The sequence below is a fragment of the Salmo salar genome, chromosome ssa19 (genome assembly GCF_905237065.1).
Source record: "Salmo salar chromosome ssa19, Ssal_v3.1, whole genome shotgun sequence".
Classification (NCBI taxonomy): Eukaryota; Metazoa; Chordata; class Actinopteri; order Salmoniformes; family Salmonidae; genus Salmo; species Salmo salar.
In genome coordinates, this window is record NC_059460.1 from 33,445,270 (window position 1) to 33,461,011 (window position 15,742).

The window sequence follows — 15,742 nt, forward strand, 5'->3', positions numbered from 1 at the left end:
CTGAAGTCAAAGACCATGTCTGTACTGGACACTGACCTGCCTGTCTTCTCTCTCTCTCTCTCGAGATGAGTTCTGGTTCTCTGACGGCTCGCTGGCTGACAGGTCAAAGTTCAACGACCCTGGTCTCATGCCCCTCCCTGACCCTGCCTCCGGACTCGACTGGTCACACCTGGTGGACGCTGCACGCACTTTTGAAGGTAAGAAACAGGGGAGTGTGTGTGTCGTGTGTCGTGTGTGTATGTACATTAACGTCTGTGTGATCGTGAGCATATGTGTTGCAGCCACTGTTTGATATTGTAACTGCTTTGTGTTAGTCGTTCTCCTCTCTCCATCCCACTACACTTCCAATCTGCTGCTTTGTGTTAGTCCTTCTCCTCTCTCCATCCCACTACACTTCCAATCTGCTGCTTTGGGTTAGTACTTCTCCTCTCTCCATCCCACTACACTTCCAATCTGCTGCTTTGGGTTAGTCCTTCTCCTCTCTCCATCTCACTACACTTCCAATCTGCTGCTTTGGGTTAGTCTCTCTCCTCTCTCCTTCCCACTACACTTCCAATCTGCTGCTTTGGGTTAGTCCTTCTCCTCTCTCCATCCCACTACACTTCCAATCTGCTGCTTTGGGTTAGTACTTCTCCTCTCTCCATCCCACTACACTTCCAATCTGCTGCTTTGGGTTAGTCCTTCTCCTCTCTCCATCTCACTACACTTCCAATCTGCTGCTTTGGGTTAGTCCTTCTCCTCTCTCCATCCCACTACACTTCCAATCTGTTGCTTTGGGTTAGTCCTTCTCCTCTCTCCATCCCACTACACTTCCAATCTGCTGCTTTGGGTTAGTCTCGCTCCTCTCTCCTTCCCACTACACTTCCAATCTGCTGCTTTGGGTTAGTCTCTCTACTGTAGATCCTCTAACTACCGTAGAATCTCTAAATTCTGTAGGATCTCTAACTACCGTAGAAGCTCTAACTACTGTAGAAGTTCTAACTACTGTAGAATCTCTTACTACCTTAGAAGCTCTAACTACTGTAGATATCTAATATCTAGCCAAGCTGTCTCCCTGTAGCCTATAGCCAAGCTGTCTCTCTCTGTAGCTTCTAGCCAAGCTGTCTCTCTCTGTAGTCTCTAGCCAAGCTGTCTCTCTCTGTCTCTCTCTGTAGCCTCTAGCCAAGCTGTCTCTCTCTCTCTGTCTCTCTCTGTAGCCTCTAGCCTAGCTGTCTCTCTCTGTCTCTCTCTGTAGCTTCTAGCTAAGCTGTCTCTGTCTCTCTCTCTGTGGCCTCCAGCCAAGCTGTCTCTCTCTGTTTCTCTCTGTAGCCTCTAGCCAAGCTGTCTCTCTCTGTATCCTCTAGCCAAGCTGTCTCTCTCTGTAACTTCTAGCCAAGCTGTCTCTCTCTGTATCCTCTAGCCAAGCTGTCTCTCTCTGTAACCTCTAGCCAAGCTGTCTCTCTCTGTCTCTCTCTATAGCTTCTAGCCAAGATGTCTCTCTCTGTCTCTCTCTGTAACCTCTAGCCAAGCTGTCTCTCTCTGTTTCTCTCTATAGCTTCTAGCCAAGATGTCTCTCTCTCTCTCTGTAGCCTCTAGCCAAGTAGCCTCTCTTTGTTTCTCTCTGTAACCTCTAGCCAAGCGGCCTCTCTCTGTCTCTCTCTGTAGCCAATAGCCAAGCTGTCTCTCTCTGTCTCTCTCTCCCTCTTTTTAGTATCCTCCGCTTTTCAATACTCTGATATCTCTCTCTCTCCCTCTCTTTATTGTCCTTCCTCTATTCAATACTCTGATATCTCTCTCTCTCCGTCTCTTTAATGTCCTTCCTCTATTCAATACTCTGATATCTCTTTGTGTCTCCCTCTCTTTAATGTCCTTCTCTATTCAATACTCTGCCATCTCTTTGTGTCTCCCTCTCTTCAATACTCTCTCACAGAAACAGTCTCTCTAGTCTACTCAGGCGATTCTGTTGTTTGATTGCCGTCCAGGAAAATGGAACATGTAAATGCCTGAAAAGGAATCTGCTTTTCAAAGCAGCCTTTCTGTTATGTGTGTGCCAGACTCAGTCAATGGTTCCATCCCAAATGGTACCCTAATCCCTACATGCCCTGGTCAACAGCAGTGCACTATATAGGGAATAGGGTGCCATTGGGGACACATTTCAGCCTCTGTCTCTGCTTTCGTGGAACTGTTTTGTTTCATCTTTGTGAAGCAGCCTGTGAACACGGAGGGAAACCTTCCATTCATATGGGAATAAGAGACTGCTCTCCCTAACCTTCTGTAACCCTCTAAGCCTGATCCAAACAGCTAACACAGGGGCTTGTTTCTGAACTGACACCGTGTCCACTATACAGAGCCCTATGGGTCCTGGTCAACAGTAGTCCACTATATAGAGCCCTATGGGTCCTGGTTAACAGTAGTCCACTATATAGAGCCCTATGGGTCCTGGTCAACAGTAGTCCACTATATAGAGCCCTATGGGTCCTGGTTAACAGTAGTCCACTATATAGAGCCCTATGGGTCCTGGTCAACAGTAGTCCACTATATAGACAATAGGTTGCCATTTCAGACACACTCAGTGTTACAGACAGGGGCTTTTGTCTCAGAGATTTGGTCTGATTTGAGTGTACATTTATGGAATATTCTCCTTAAAGCAGTAATCAGCAGTTGAAACAATTCCAAACCCTACGCCCACCCCTGTTTCAGTAAACAGCTGAGGGATGGAGCTGGAGAAATGTAACCACTCTCCTAGACAGAGCCAAGGATTCAATGACTGGCCATCCATGATATCACAATGCTAGTTTTAAACATGTTTTGAGGATATGCAGTGTTGTTTACAATTACAATGTTTTACAAACAATAGAGTAACCATGCTTCTATTTTGGGTTCTGATGGAGTGTGACTGTTAAACTAAGCTCCTCAGGCATTTACAAGTTATATCATTCAACAATCAATGGGTATATTTCATTAATACACAAGTCCAAAAATGGATGAAGAAACTGCAGATTTCCCATTTAATCTGCTTCTATTAATTATGCAGATGCCTTGATGTGGAGTTTCCTACTGGAGGGAGGATGAGAGGGGGAGGACAGGGACAGAGAGGAGAGGAGAGGAGAGGTCCTTGTATATTGGGTTAGGGAGAGGAGAGGAGAGGTCCTTGTATATTGGGTTAGGGAGAGGAGAGGTCCTTGTATATTGGGTTAGGGAGAGGAGAGCAGAGGTCCTTGTATATTGGGTTAGGGAGAGGAGAGGAGAGGTCCTTGTATATTGGGTTAGGGAGAGGAGAGGAGAGGTCCTTGTATTTTGGGTTAGGGAGAGGAGAGGTCCTTGTATATTGGGTTAGGGAGAGGAGTGGAGAGGTCCTTGTATTTTGGGTTAGGGAGAGGAGAGGAGAGGAGAGGAGAGGAGAGGAGAGGAGAGGAGAGGAGAGGAGAGGAGAGGAGAGGAGAGGAGAGGAGAGGAGAGGAGAGGAGAGGAGAGGAGAGGAGAGGTCCTTGTATTTTGGGTTAGGGAGAGGAGAGGAGAGGTCCTTGTATATTGGGTTAGGGAGAGGAGAGGAGAGATCCTTGTATTTTGGGTTAGGGAGAGGAGAGGAGAGGAGAGGAGAGGAGAGGAGAGGAGAGGAGAGGAGAGGAGAGGAGAGGAGAGGAGAGGAGAGGAGAGGAGAGGAGAGGAGAGGAGAGGGGAGGGGAGGGGAGGAGAGGGGCAGGAGAGGAGAGGTCCTTGTATATTGGGTTAGGGAGAGGAGAGATCATTGTATATTGGGTTAGGGAGAGGAGAGCAGAGGTCCTTGTATTTTGGGTTAGGGAGAGGAGAGATCATTGTATATTGGGTTAGGGAGAGGAGAGGAGAGGAGAGGAGAGGAGAGGAGAGGAGAGGAGAGGAGAGGAGAGGAGAGGAGAGGAGAGGAGAGGAGAGGAGAGGAGAGGAGAGGAGAGGAGAGGAGAGGTCCTTGTATATTGGGTTAGGGAGAGGAGAGATCATTGTATATTGGGTTAGGGAGAGGAGAGCAGAGGTCGTTGTATATTGGGTTAGGGAGAGGAGATGAGAGGTCCTTGTATATTGGGTTAGGGAGAGGAGAGGTCCTTGTATATTGGGTTAGGGAGAGGAGAGATCATTGTATATTGGGTTAGGGAGAGGAGAGCAGAGGTCCTTGTATTTTGGGTTAGGGAGAGGAGAGGCGAGGTCCTTGTATATTGGGTTAGTGAAAGGAGAGATCCTTGTATATTGGGCTAGGGAGAGGAGAGGTCCTTGTATATTGGGCTAGGGAGAGGAGAGGTCCTTGTATATTGGGTTAAGGAGAGGAGAGGTCCTTGTATATTGGGTTAGGGAGAGGAGAGGTCCTTGTATTTTGGGTTTGGGAGAGGAGAGGAGAGGTCCTTGTATTTTAGGTTAGGGAGGGTTTTTCTTTTAATTTGTTTTCTGTAGCTTTATATAATAAAACCAAAATGACTTAATTAAAGTAATCGATATAATAAAACCCAACTTACTTAAAATAATCAATATAATAAAACCCAACTTACTTAAAGTAATTGATATAATAATTGAACTGTCTTTATGGTTATATATTGTTGATTGGAGTTTGTTATAGATGCATGCTAACATTAAACACAGTTATGATTGAGCCTGTTTCCTGCTTGCTGTGTGTCCCAGACCAGCGGGTGGCGTCTTTCTGCACCATGACCGACATGCAGAGGGCCGAGGCGCTCCAAATCTCACAGGAACTGACCAGACGTGTGGCTGCAGCTGAGGGGGCCGCCCTAGAGGCAGGGTGAGAACCTAATCACTAGTAGTATACATACCAAACCATAATATACCATACCATAGTAAACCATACTACACTATACTATACTATACCATACTATACTATACTACACCATGCCATAGTAAAGCATAATATACCATACCATACCATACCATACCATACTATACCACAATATGCTATACTATACCATACTACACCATACTATACCACATCATGCCATAGTATACTATACACTACCATACTATACTATACTACACCATGCCATAGTATACCATAATACACTACACTATACATACTGCACTATACCATACTACACCATAATATACTATACCATACCATACTATACTACACCGTGCCATAGTAAACCATACTATACAATACTATACCATACTATACTATACCATACTATACCATACCATACTACACCATGCCATAGTATACCATACTATACTATGCAATACCATACTATATTACACCATGCCATAGTAAACCATAATATACTATACTATACCATACTATACTACACCATGCCATAGTAAACCATAATATACCATACCAGACTATACCACAATATACTATACTATACCATACTACACCATACTATACTATACCACGTCATGCCATAGTATACTACACTATACCATACTACACTATACTACACCGTGCCATAGTATAACATAATATACTAAACTATACCATACTATGCTATACCATACCATACTACACCATGCATAGTAAACCATACTATACTATACTATGCTATACTATACTATACTATACCATACTATACTACACCATGCCATGGTAAACCATACTATACCATACCATACTATACTATACTATACTATACCATGCTATACCATACCATACTACACCATGCCATAGTATACCATAATATACTATACAATACCATACTATACTACACCATGCCATAGTAAACCATAATATACTATACTATACCATACTATACTACACCATGCCATAGTAAACCATAATATACCATACCATACCATACCATACCATACTATACCATACCATACCATACTATACCATACTATACTATACCATAGTAAACCATTATATACTATATCATACCATACTATACTACACCATGCCATAGTAAACCATAATATATGATACTATACCACACCATGCCATAGTAAACCATAATATACTATACCATACCCTACCATACTATACTATACCATACTAAACCATACCATACTATACCATACCATACTATACCATACTATACTACACCATGCCATACTATACTATACTATACTACACCATGCCATAGTAAACCATAATATACTATACTATACGTCACCATGTCATAGTAAACCATAATATACTATACTACACCATGCCATAGTAAACCATAATATACCATACCATACTATACTATAACCTACCATATCATACTATTCCATACTACACGGCATCATACTATTCCATACCATATCATACTATTCAATAACATACTATACCATACTATGTCATACTGTAATATACTACTCTATACTATGCTATACCATGCTATACTATACCATACTACACTGCATCATACCGCACTATACTACACTGTACTATACTATACCATATTATACTGTACTACACTATACTATTCTACACTATGCTATACCATGCTATACTATACCATACTACACTGCATCATACCGTACTATACTACACCATACTGTACCATACTATACTGTACCATACTATTTTATACCATACTAAATGATTCCATAACATACTATACCATACTATACAATACTATACTATAGTATACCATACCATGTCATGTCATACTATACTTTACTATACTATACCATACCACACTATACCATACCATGTCATGTCATACTATACTATACCATACCATACTGTACCATACCCCATCACCCTATACAATACCGTACCAGACCATACCATACCACATCACACTATACTATACTATACCTTACCATACTATACTATACATTTACATTTACATTTACATTTAAGTCATTTAGCAGATGCTCTTATCCAGAGCGACTTACAAAATGGTGCATTCACCTTATGATATCCAGTGGAACAACCACTTTACAATAGTGCATCTAAATATTTTAAGGGGGGGGTTAGAAGGATTACTTTATCCTATCCTAGGTATTCCCTAAAGAGGTGGGGTTTCAGGTGTCTCCGGAAGGTGGTGATTGACTCCGCTGTCCTGGCGTCGTGAGGGAGCTTGTTCCACCATTGGGGTGCCAGAGCAGCGAACAGTTTTGACTGGGCTGAGCGGGAACTGTGCTTCCTCAGAGGTAGGGGGGCCAGCAGGCCAGTGGTGGATGAACGCAGTGCCCTTGTTTGGGTGTAGGGCCTGATCAGAGCCTGAAGGTATGGAGGTGCCGTTCCCTTCACAGCTCCGTAGGCAATCACCATGGTCTTGTAGCGGATGCGAGCTTCAACTGGAAGCCAGTGGAGAGAGCGGAGGAGCGGGGTGACGTGAGAGAACTTGGGAAGGTTGAACACCAGACGGGCTGCGGCGTTCTGGATGAGTTGTAGGGGTTTAATGGCACAGGCAGGCAGCCCAGCCAACAGCGAGTTGCAGTAATCCAGACGGGAGATGACAAGTGCCTGGATTAGGACCTGCGCCGCTTCCTGTGTGAGGCAGGGTCGTACTCTGTGAATGTTGTAGAGCATGAACCTACAGGATCGGGTCACCGCCTTGATGTTAGTGGAGAACGACAGGGTGTTGTCCAGGATCACGCCAAGGTTCTTAGCACTCTGGGAGGATACCATACCATACCATGCTATACCATACTATACCATGCCATACCACACCACATCACACCATACTATACCACATTGCACCATACTATACCACATCACACCATACTATACCACATCACACTCTACTATACCACATCACACCATACTATACCACATCACACTATACTATACCACATCACACTATACTATACCACATCACACTATACTGTACCACATCACACCATACTATACCACATCACACTATACTATACCACATCACACTATACTATACCTCATCACACCATACTATACCACATCACACCATACTATACCACATCACACCATACTATACCACATCACACTATACTATACCACATCACACCATACTATACCACATCACACCATACTATACCGCATCACACCATACTATACCACATCACAGCACATCACACCATACTATACCATCCTATAGTATACCACATCACACCATACTATACTATATTATACCACATCACATCACACCATACTATACTATACTATATTATACCACATCACACCATACTGTACTATACTATATTATACCACATCACACCATACTATACTATACTATACCACATCACACCATACTATACCACATCACAGCACATCACACCATACTATACCATACTATATTATACCACATCACATCATAATATACTATACTATATTATACCACATCACGCCATACTATACTATACTATATTATACCACATCACACCATACTATACTATACTATATTATACCACATCACACCATACTATACAATACCATACTATATTATACCACATCACACCATACTATACCATCACACCATATAGACATAAATTACAGCTGAGGGGAGCGCTCTAAAGGCAAGGTAGGAGCTGCCATATCGCCACCTCAAACAACCTAATCATCATGAATGCAAATACCTTATAGGCTAGTATGTGTCTTTTATAACCAATATAAAATCTATCTTTATGTGTTTGTCCAGGAACAGCTCTCCCTCCACTCTGACTGGTAAAGTCAACCAACTGGAGGTGATCCTGAGACAACTGCAGTATGACCTCAGAAAGGTACGGCACTCTCTTCACTTCTTGGTCTTCGTCTTTTTCTTCTTCTCTCTTCCCACGCCTCCAGACACAATGGCCCTCAAAGGAAAATGTGTTGGCAACTATAGTTTTAGGCTTCCGAATGGCGCAGCGGTCTAAGGCACTGCATCTCAGTGCTAGAGGCATTACTACAGACCCTGGATCGATCCCGGGCTGTATCACAACCGGCCATGATCGTGAGAATTAGTTCTTAAGTACGGTGTAATGGTGTGGTGTGATGTGGTGTAATGGTATAATGGTATAGTGTAATGGTGTAATTGTATGGTGTAATGGTGAAATGGTATGGTGTAATGGTGTAATAGTATGGTGAAATGGTGTAATGATGTAATGATATAGTTTAATTGTGTATTGGTATGATATGGTGCAATGGTATAGTGGTATGCTGGTATGGTGTACTATTATGGTGTAATGGTATTGTGTATTGGTGTAATGGTTTGATGTAATGGTATAATGGTAAGGTGTAATATTGTAATGGTAATGCTGGTAATGGTGCAATTGTATGGTGTAATGGTATAATGGTATGGTGTAATGGTGTGATGATATTGTGTAATGGTGTGGTGTAATGGTATAATGGTATGGTATAATATTACAGTGTAATGGTATGGTGTAATGGTATGGTTTAATTGTGTAATGGTGTAATAGTATGGTGAAATGGTATGGTGTAATGCTACAGTGTAATGGTATGGTGTAATTGGGTAATGGTATTTTGCCATGGTGTAATGGTATGGTTTAATTGTGTAATGGTGTAATAGTATGGCGTAATGGTATGGTGTAATGGTATGGTGTAATGGCATGGTGTAATGGTATGGTTTAATTGTGTAATGGTGTAATAGTATGGTGTAATGCTACAGTGTAATGTTGTAATGGTTTGGAGTAATGGCATGGTGTAATAATATGGTGTAATGGTATGGTGTAATGGTGTATTGATATGGTGTAATGGTGTAATGGTGTAATGGTGTATTGATATGGTGTAATGGTATAATGATGTAATGGTGTAATGATTTGGTATAATGGTATGGTGTAATGGTATAACAGTGTGGTGTAATGGTGTAATTGTACGGTGTAATGGTATAATGGTATGGTGTAATGGTATGGTGTAATGGTATGGTGTAATGGTGTAATGATTTGGTGTAATGGTATAATGGTATGGTGTAATAATGTAATGATATGGTGTAATGGTATAACGGTGTGGTGTAATGGTGTAATTGTACGGTGTAATGGTATAATGGTATGGTGTAATGGTATGGTGTAATGGTGTAATGATTTGGTGTAATGGTATAATGGTATGGTGTAATAATGTAATGCTATGGTGAAATGGTATAACGGTGTGGTGTAATGGTGTAATTGTACGGTGTAATGGTATAATGGTATGGTGTAATGGTGTAATAATGTAATGATATGGTGTAATGGTATAACGCTATGGTGTAATTGTGTAATGTTATAATGGTATGGTGTAATGGTGTAATTGTATGGTGTAATGGTGTAATTGTATGGTGTAATGGTGAAATGGTATGGTGTAATGGTATAATGGTGTGGTGTAATGGTATAATGGTATGCTGTAATGGTGTAATAGTATGGTGAAATGGTGTGATGGTGTAAAATATGGTTCTAATGGTATGGTTCAGTGGTATAATGTTAATGTGTATTGGAATGGTGTAACGGTATGGTGTAACGGTATGGTGTAATGGTATAATGGTTTAATGGTATGATTTAATGTTTATGTACGGTGTAATGGTATAATGGTATAGTTTAATGGTGTGGTGTAATGGTGTAATGGAATGGTACGGTGTAATGGTATAATGGTATGGTTTAATGGTGTAGCTGTATGGTGTATAGGTTTAATGGCATAACATATGGTGTAATGTAATGGTATGCTGTAATGGTATAATGGTGTGATGTAATGGTATGGTGTAATGGTGTAATGGTGTGGTGTAATGGTGTGGTGTAATGGTATGGTGTAATGGTGTAATGGTATGGTTTAATGGTGTAATGGTATGGTGTAATGGTGTAATGGTATGGTGTAATGGTATGGTGTAATGGAATGGTGTAATGGTATAATGGTATGATTTAATGGTGTAACGGTATGGTGTATAGGTTTAATGGCATAATGTATGGTGTAATGGTGTAATGGTATGGTGTAATGATGTAATGGTGTGGTGTAATGGTATGGTGTAATGGTGTAATGGTATGGTGTAATGGTGTAATGGTGTGGTGTAATGGTATAGTGTAATGGTGTAATGGTGTAATGGTATGGTGTGATGGTATGGTGTAATGGTGTAATGGTATGGTGTAATGGTGCAATGTTATGGTGTAATGGTGTAATGGTATGGTGTAATGGTGTAATGGTATGGTGTAATGGTATGGTGTAATGGTATGGTATAATTGTATAAGGGTCTCTTTCCTCAATCACTACCTAGCCAACCTCTCTTCCTTCCTCTCCTTATTGTGTCTTGGCTCTCCACTCCCTTATTAACCCTAGGAAGACTACAGGAAACCCATATACACTACAGCTGGCTGAGTGCTGCCTGACTGTAGAAGCGAATGTCCCCTTTTTAAGTTGGTTAGATAAAAGTCACGTAGCTACTAGTCTGATAAGCCAAGAACAACATGGTGTGTTTGTGATTTTACAGCTATTTGTGAACCCATACCTTTCGCCAAGTGAGTGATACGAGACCGTTAGCCTCCATCTGAAATGGCATCCATTTCAGACAAAACCCGAATACTGAGTGTTGATCTCCTCCTCAGGAGCAGGAGGACCAGGAGGTGTTACTGCAGGTTGAGGTTAGGGTTTGGGTCAGGGGTTAGAGGTCAGTGTTAATATGATATGTTCTCTCTCTCTCTCTACCAGGAGAAGGAGGACAAGGTGTTGTTGCAGGTAGAGGTGCAGCACCTGAGACAAGACAACATGAGACTACAGGAGGAGAGTCAGACATCAGCCGCTCAACTCAGGAAGTTTACTGAATGGTTCTTCCACACTATCGACAAGAAACCCTGAAACTGTACTGGAGAACTAATGCTCCTGGGGAACAAGGAAACTTTACTACCCCAGGGGGCAACTGAACTCTGACGACTACTGCCATACTACTGCACTGAGAGATACCTACTGCCCAAGGAGCAATGGAACCCTTTACTGCCCTGGGGGGCAACTAGACTTCTCGAATGCCACATGGACAGACAATTTCTACCCTGTGCTGTGTGGGAGAGCCTGTCTTGGGGAACCCCTCTGTCCCTTGGGGAACCCCTCTGTCCCTTGGGGAACCCCTCCTGTCCTGGGGAACCCCTCTGTCCTGGCGAACCCCTCTGTCCCCTGGGGAACCCCTCCTGTCCTGGGGAACCCCTCCTGTCCTGGGGGACCCCTTTGTCCTGGGGAACCCCTCTGTCCCCTGGGGAACCCCTCTGTCCCCTGGGGAACCCCTCTGTCCTGGGGAACCCCTCAAGAGGAATCAACTTAATGTCTGCTAATCTGCACCAGGAGGCACCATGAGGAATCAACTTAATGTCTGCTCCTTTATCTGCACCACGAGGCACCAAGAGGAATCAACTTAATGTCTGCTATCTGCACCAACCATGTGGCAGACCTGGACTGTAAAGGCACAGTGGGATAAAACATTTTTTTTTAAATGAATGTAGCTCAACTGACCTGAGAAGTATTTTTTACTGTCTGTTTCCTCAACGTTCCTAAAGTCACAAACACTTAGAAGCCGACCTGATGTTTGATCCAAACTCTTTGATTTTTAATACTTTTGCTTCATCTTTATGTTCTTCACTGTTGTAATATAGAATCACAAAGGGGGACAGTAGGTTTGATGTTAAAAGGTGCTCTCCTCCTCTCACGTGTTGTCGCTGTCGGATGAAAACTTCTTATCTCCACAACAGAACATTTTCAGGAAATGGGAAAAACTGCCATATTTTCCCATTAACAATTAACGAAACCTCCAAAGTTAAAAAAATTAATAATTTTTCTTGTCCTAGAGTCATGAAGTGTTCAGAGTACATTGCGGGGAGTTACTGCTTTCAATTTCTGTAAACAAATAAAAATAATACTAAATACTAAACAGTAAAATTGCAAAAATTGAGTTAGAAGGTTTTCATTCGACAGCATTTCTAAAAACCTATCTATCACTAGTGTTTATATGCCGCTGTCACCACGTCTTAGCAATAACAAAGTAGTTGTTATTATAAAAGTGTGTTTTTAAAAGTTAGCAGCACAAATGTAAGCAGTTCCTGTGGGGAGACTGACGGTTGTATTTGTCATGTATTGATATCCTACAAGAGACTGTGCCTGTGGGTCTATATAGGTGTAGAATAGTATGGGTCCTTTCTCTTTGCTTTCGTTGTGACTACTCTTAAACACATGCCTTGTCCATGGATCGCTCAGTTGATACACAAACCTGGGCTGCATACCACAAGGCACACTATTCCCTACATAGTGCACTACTTTTGGTCAAGATTAGGTCAAAAGTAGTGCACTACAAATTAGGAATAGGGTGCCATTTGTGATGCAGCTCCCTAATGCGTTATAATCACAGTAGCAATCTGGGCCCATAGGGCTCTGGTCTAAAGTAGTGCACTATATAGGGTGCCATGTAGGATACAGGCAATCACACTCACAATGTCAAAATGTCTTTCTCTGTACATAAGCTCCTTGACTGAAGTGTCTTGTTGTATTTCAAATTTATTGAAACTGATTTCACCTGAAGTTGATTATTTGATTAATTAAGCATCATATATAGATTTTCCTTTTTCATCACTAAATTTGGAAAAAGCTCTGTTTATGTTGTAAATTATGTGTGAAGCTTAATTTACAGGGCAGAATTATATTAAAATATACAAATGATTATTCTTGTTGACCTTGTCCCAGAACTCTGGTCTAAAAGTAGTGCACTAAATAGGGAATAGGGCGCCATTTGGGACACATTCTTGTTTGTTTTGATTTGGAGATGATTCCAACGTTTGGATGCTGCTAGATGATACGTCTGCTGGTTTGTTGCTTTTACAACAATGTCTTTCTACATTTACCTGGTTCAGCTGACATGAGACATGATAGGTTGCTTTGGTTTTCTAAATAAATGTAGTATGAAAATAACAAATGACTTTTCCTATGGTGTTTTAGCTCACAGAACAGGGACCATAACATGGACTAGACCACTGGCTGCAATGGAGAAACTGGGGTATTTGTTGTGGCTTTTCTGACCTGAACTCACAAAGCTGTTGAAGCAAAACATGTCCGTCTGGTAAAGGTCTGATATGTACAGTGTTACTATAGCATACCCTACTGTATTGGCAGTGGTAGTAGTGGTAGTAGTATGTTACCGTAGTATACCCTACTCTATTGACAGTGGTAGTAGTATGTTACTGTAGTATAACCTACTCTACTGACTATGGTAGTAGTATGTTACTATAGTATACCCTATTCTATTGACTATGGTAGTAGTATGTTACTATAGTAAACCCTACTCTATTGACAGTGGTAGTAGTATGTTACTGTAGTATACCCTACTCTATTGACAGTGGTAGTAGTATGTTACTATAGTTTATTTATTTATTTATTTTATTTTATTTTATTTCACCTTTATTTAACCAGGTAGGCAAGTTGAGAACAAGTTCTCATTTCCAACTGCGACCTGGCCAAGATAAAGCAAAGCAGTTCGACACATACAACAACACAGAGTTACACATGGAGTAAAACAAACAAGCATACCCTACTCTATTGACTATGGTAGTAGTGGTAGTAGTATTTTACTGTAGTATACTCTACTCTATTGACAGTGGTAGTAGTGGTAGTAGTATGTTACTGTAGTATACCCTACTCTATTGACAGTGGTAGTAGTATGTTACTGTAGTATACCCTACTATGTTGACTATGGTGGTGGTATGTTACTGTAGTATACCCTACTCTATTGACCGTGGGAGTAGTATGTTACTGCAGTATGCCCTACTCTATTGACAGTGGTAGTAGTGGTAGTGGTATGTTACTATAGTATACCCTACTCTATTGACAGTGGTAGTAGTACGTTACTATAGCATACCCTACTCTATTGACTATGGTAGTAGTGGTAGTATGCATGTTACTGTAGTATACCCTACTTTATTGACTATGGTAGTAGTATGTTACTGTAGTATACCCTACTCTATTGACAGTGGTAGTGGTATGTTACTGTAGTATACCCTACTCTATTGACTATGGTAGTAGTATTTTACTGTAGTATACCCGACTCTATTGACAGTGTTAGTAGTAAGTTACTATAGTATACCCTACTCTATTCACAGTGGCAGTGGTATGTTACTGTAGTATACCCTACTCTATTGACTATGGTAGTAGTGGTAGTGGTATTGTACTATAGTATACCCTACTCTATTGACAGTGGTATGTTACTATAGTATACCCTACTCTATTGACAGTGGTATTTTACTATAGTATACCCTACTCTATTGACTATGGTAGTAGTATGTTACTATACAGACTGTACCAGGTAATAACATGGTTATATACAGTGGGAAAAGGTAATAACATGGCTATATACAGGGAGTACCAGGTAATAACACGGCTATATACAAGGAGTTACCAGTGCAGAGTGGATGTACAGGGGTACCAGGTAGTTGAGGTAGATATGTACAGATACTGTATGTTCCCAGCACAGCATACATCTTGTATTTGATGTGTTTGTGGTTTGTTTTCTGCAGGGCTCCTACGTAAGAGAGACCTAGTTCTCAACATGAACCCTCTTAAAATAAAGGATCAATAAATACAACATGCTAAATGTATAGATTTCCTTTGTCCCGTGTCCTTCATACTGTAGTGCAACTCACTGTGTCCTCTATGTTCTATTACAGTCAATCAGTAAATGGGTCTGTAGGATGAATTGAAAACAATATTCTAACCTGGTTTCTTTTCTCGCCACCAAGTTATTACCACAGGGCACAGTCAGTCCCTCTGAGAGTAGTATGGGCTTTAGAATGATGTGTTCAATGCCTGTACTACTGTGACTAGATGCTGTGTTATTGTGACTAGATGCTGTGCTACTGTGACTAGATGCTGTACTACTGTGACTAGATGTTGTATTACTTTGACTAGATGCTGTGCTACTGTGATTAGATGCTGTGTTACTGTGGCTAGATT

At 41.3% G+C, this 15,742-nt stretch overlaps 1 protein-coding gene across 1 annotated transcript in view; it reads left to right on the plus strand.

The window, feature by feature from the left end:
- Positions 1–15,391, plus strand: part of sipa1l2 (signal induced proliferation associated 1 like 2) — a 564,521-nt gene extending 549,130 nt beyond the window's left edge. The window contains 4 exon segments of the mRNA XM_045702242.1: positions 66–197; positions 4,627–4,744; positions 8,505–8,586; positions 11,471–15,391. Of these exon segments, the coding sequence (XP_045558198.1) occupies positions 66–197; positions 4,627–4,744; positions 8,505–8,586; positions 11,471–11,617 (479 nt within the window). The 3' untranslated portion in view covers positions 11,618–15,391.
- Positions 15,392–15,742: the final 351 nt, after the last annotated feature.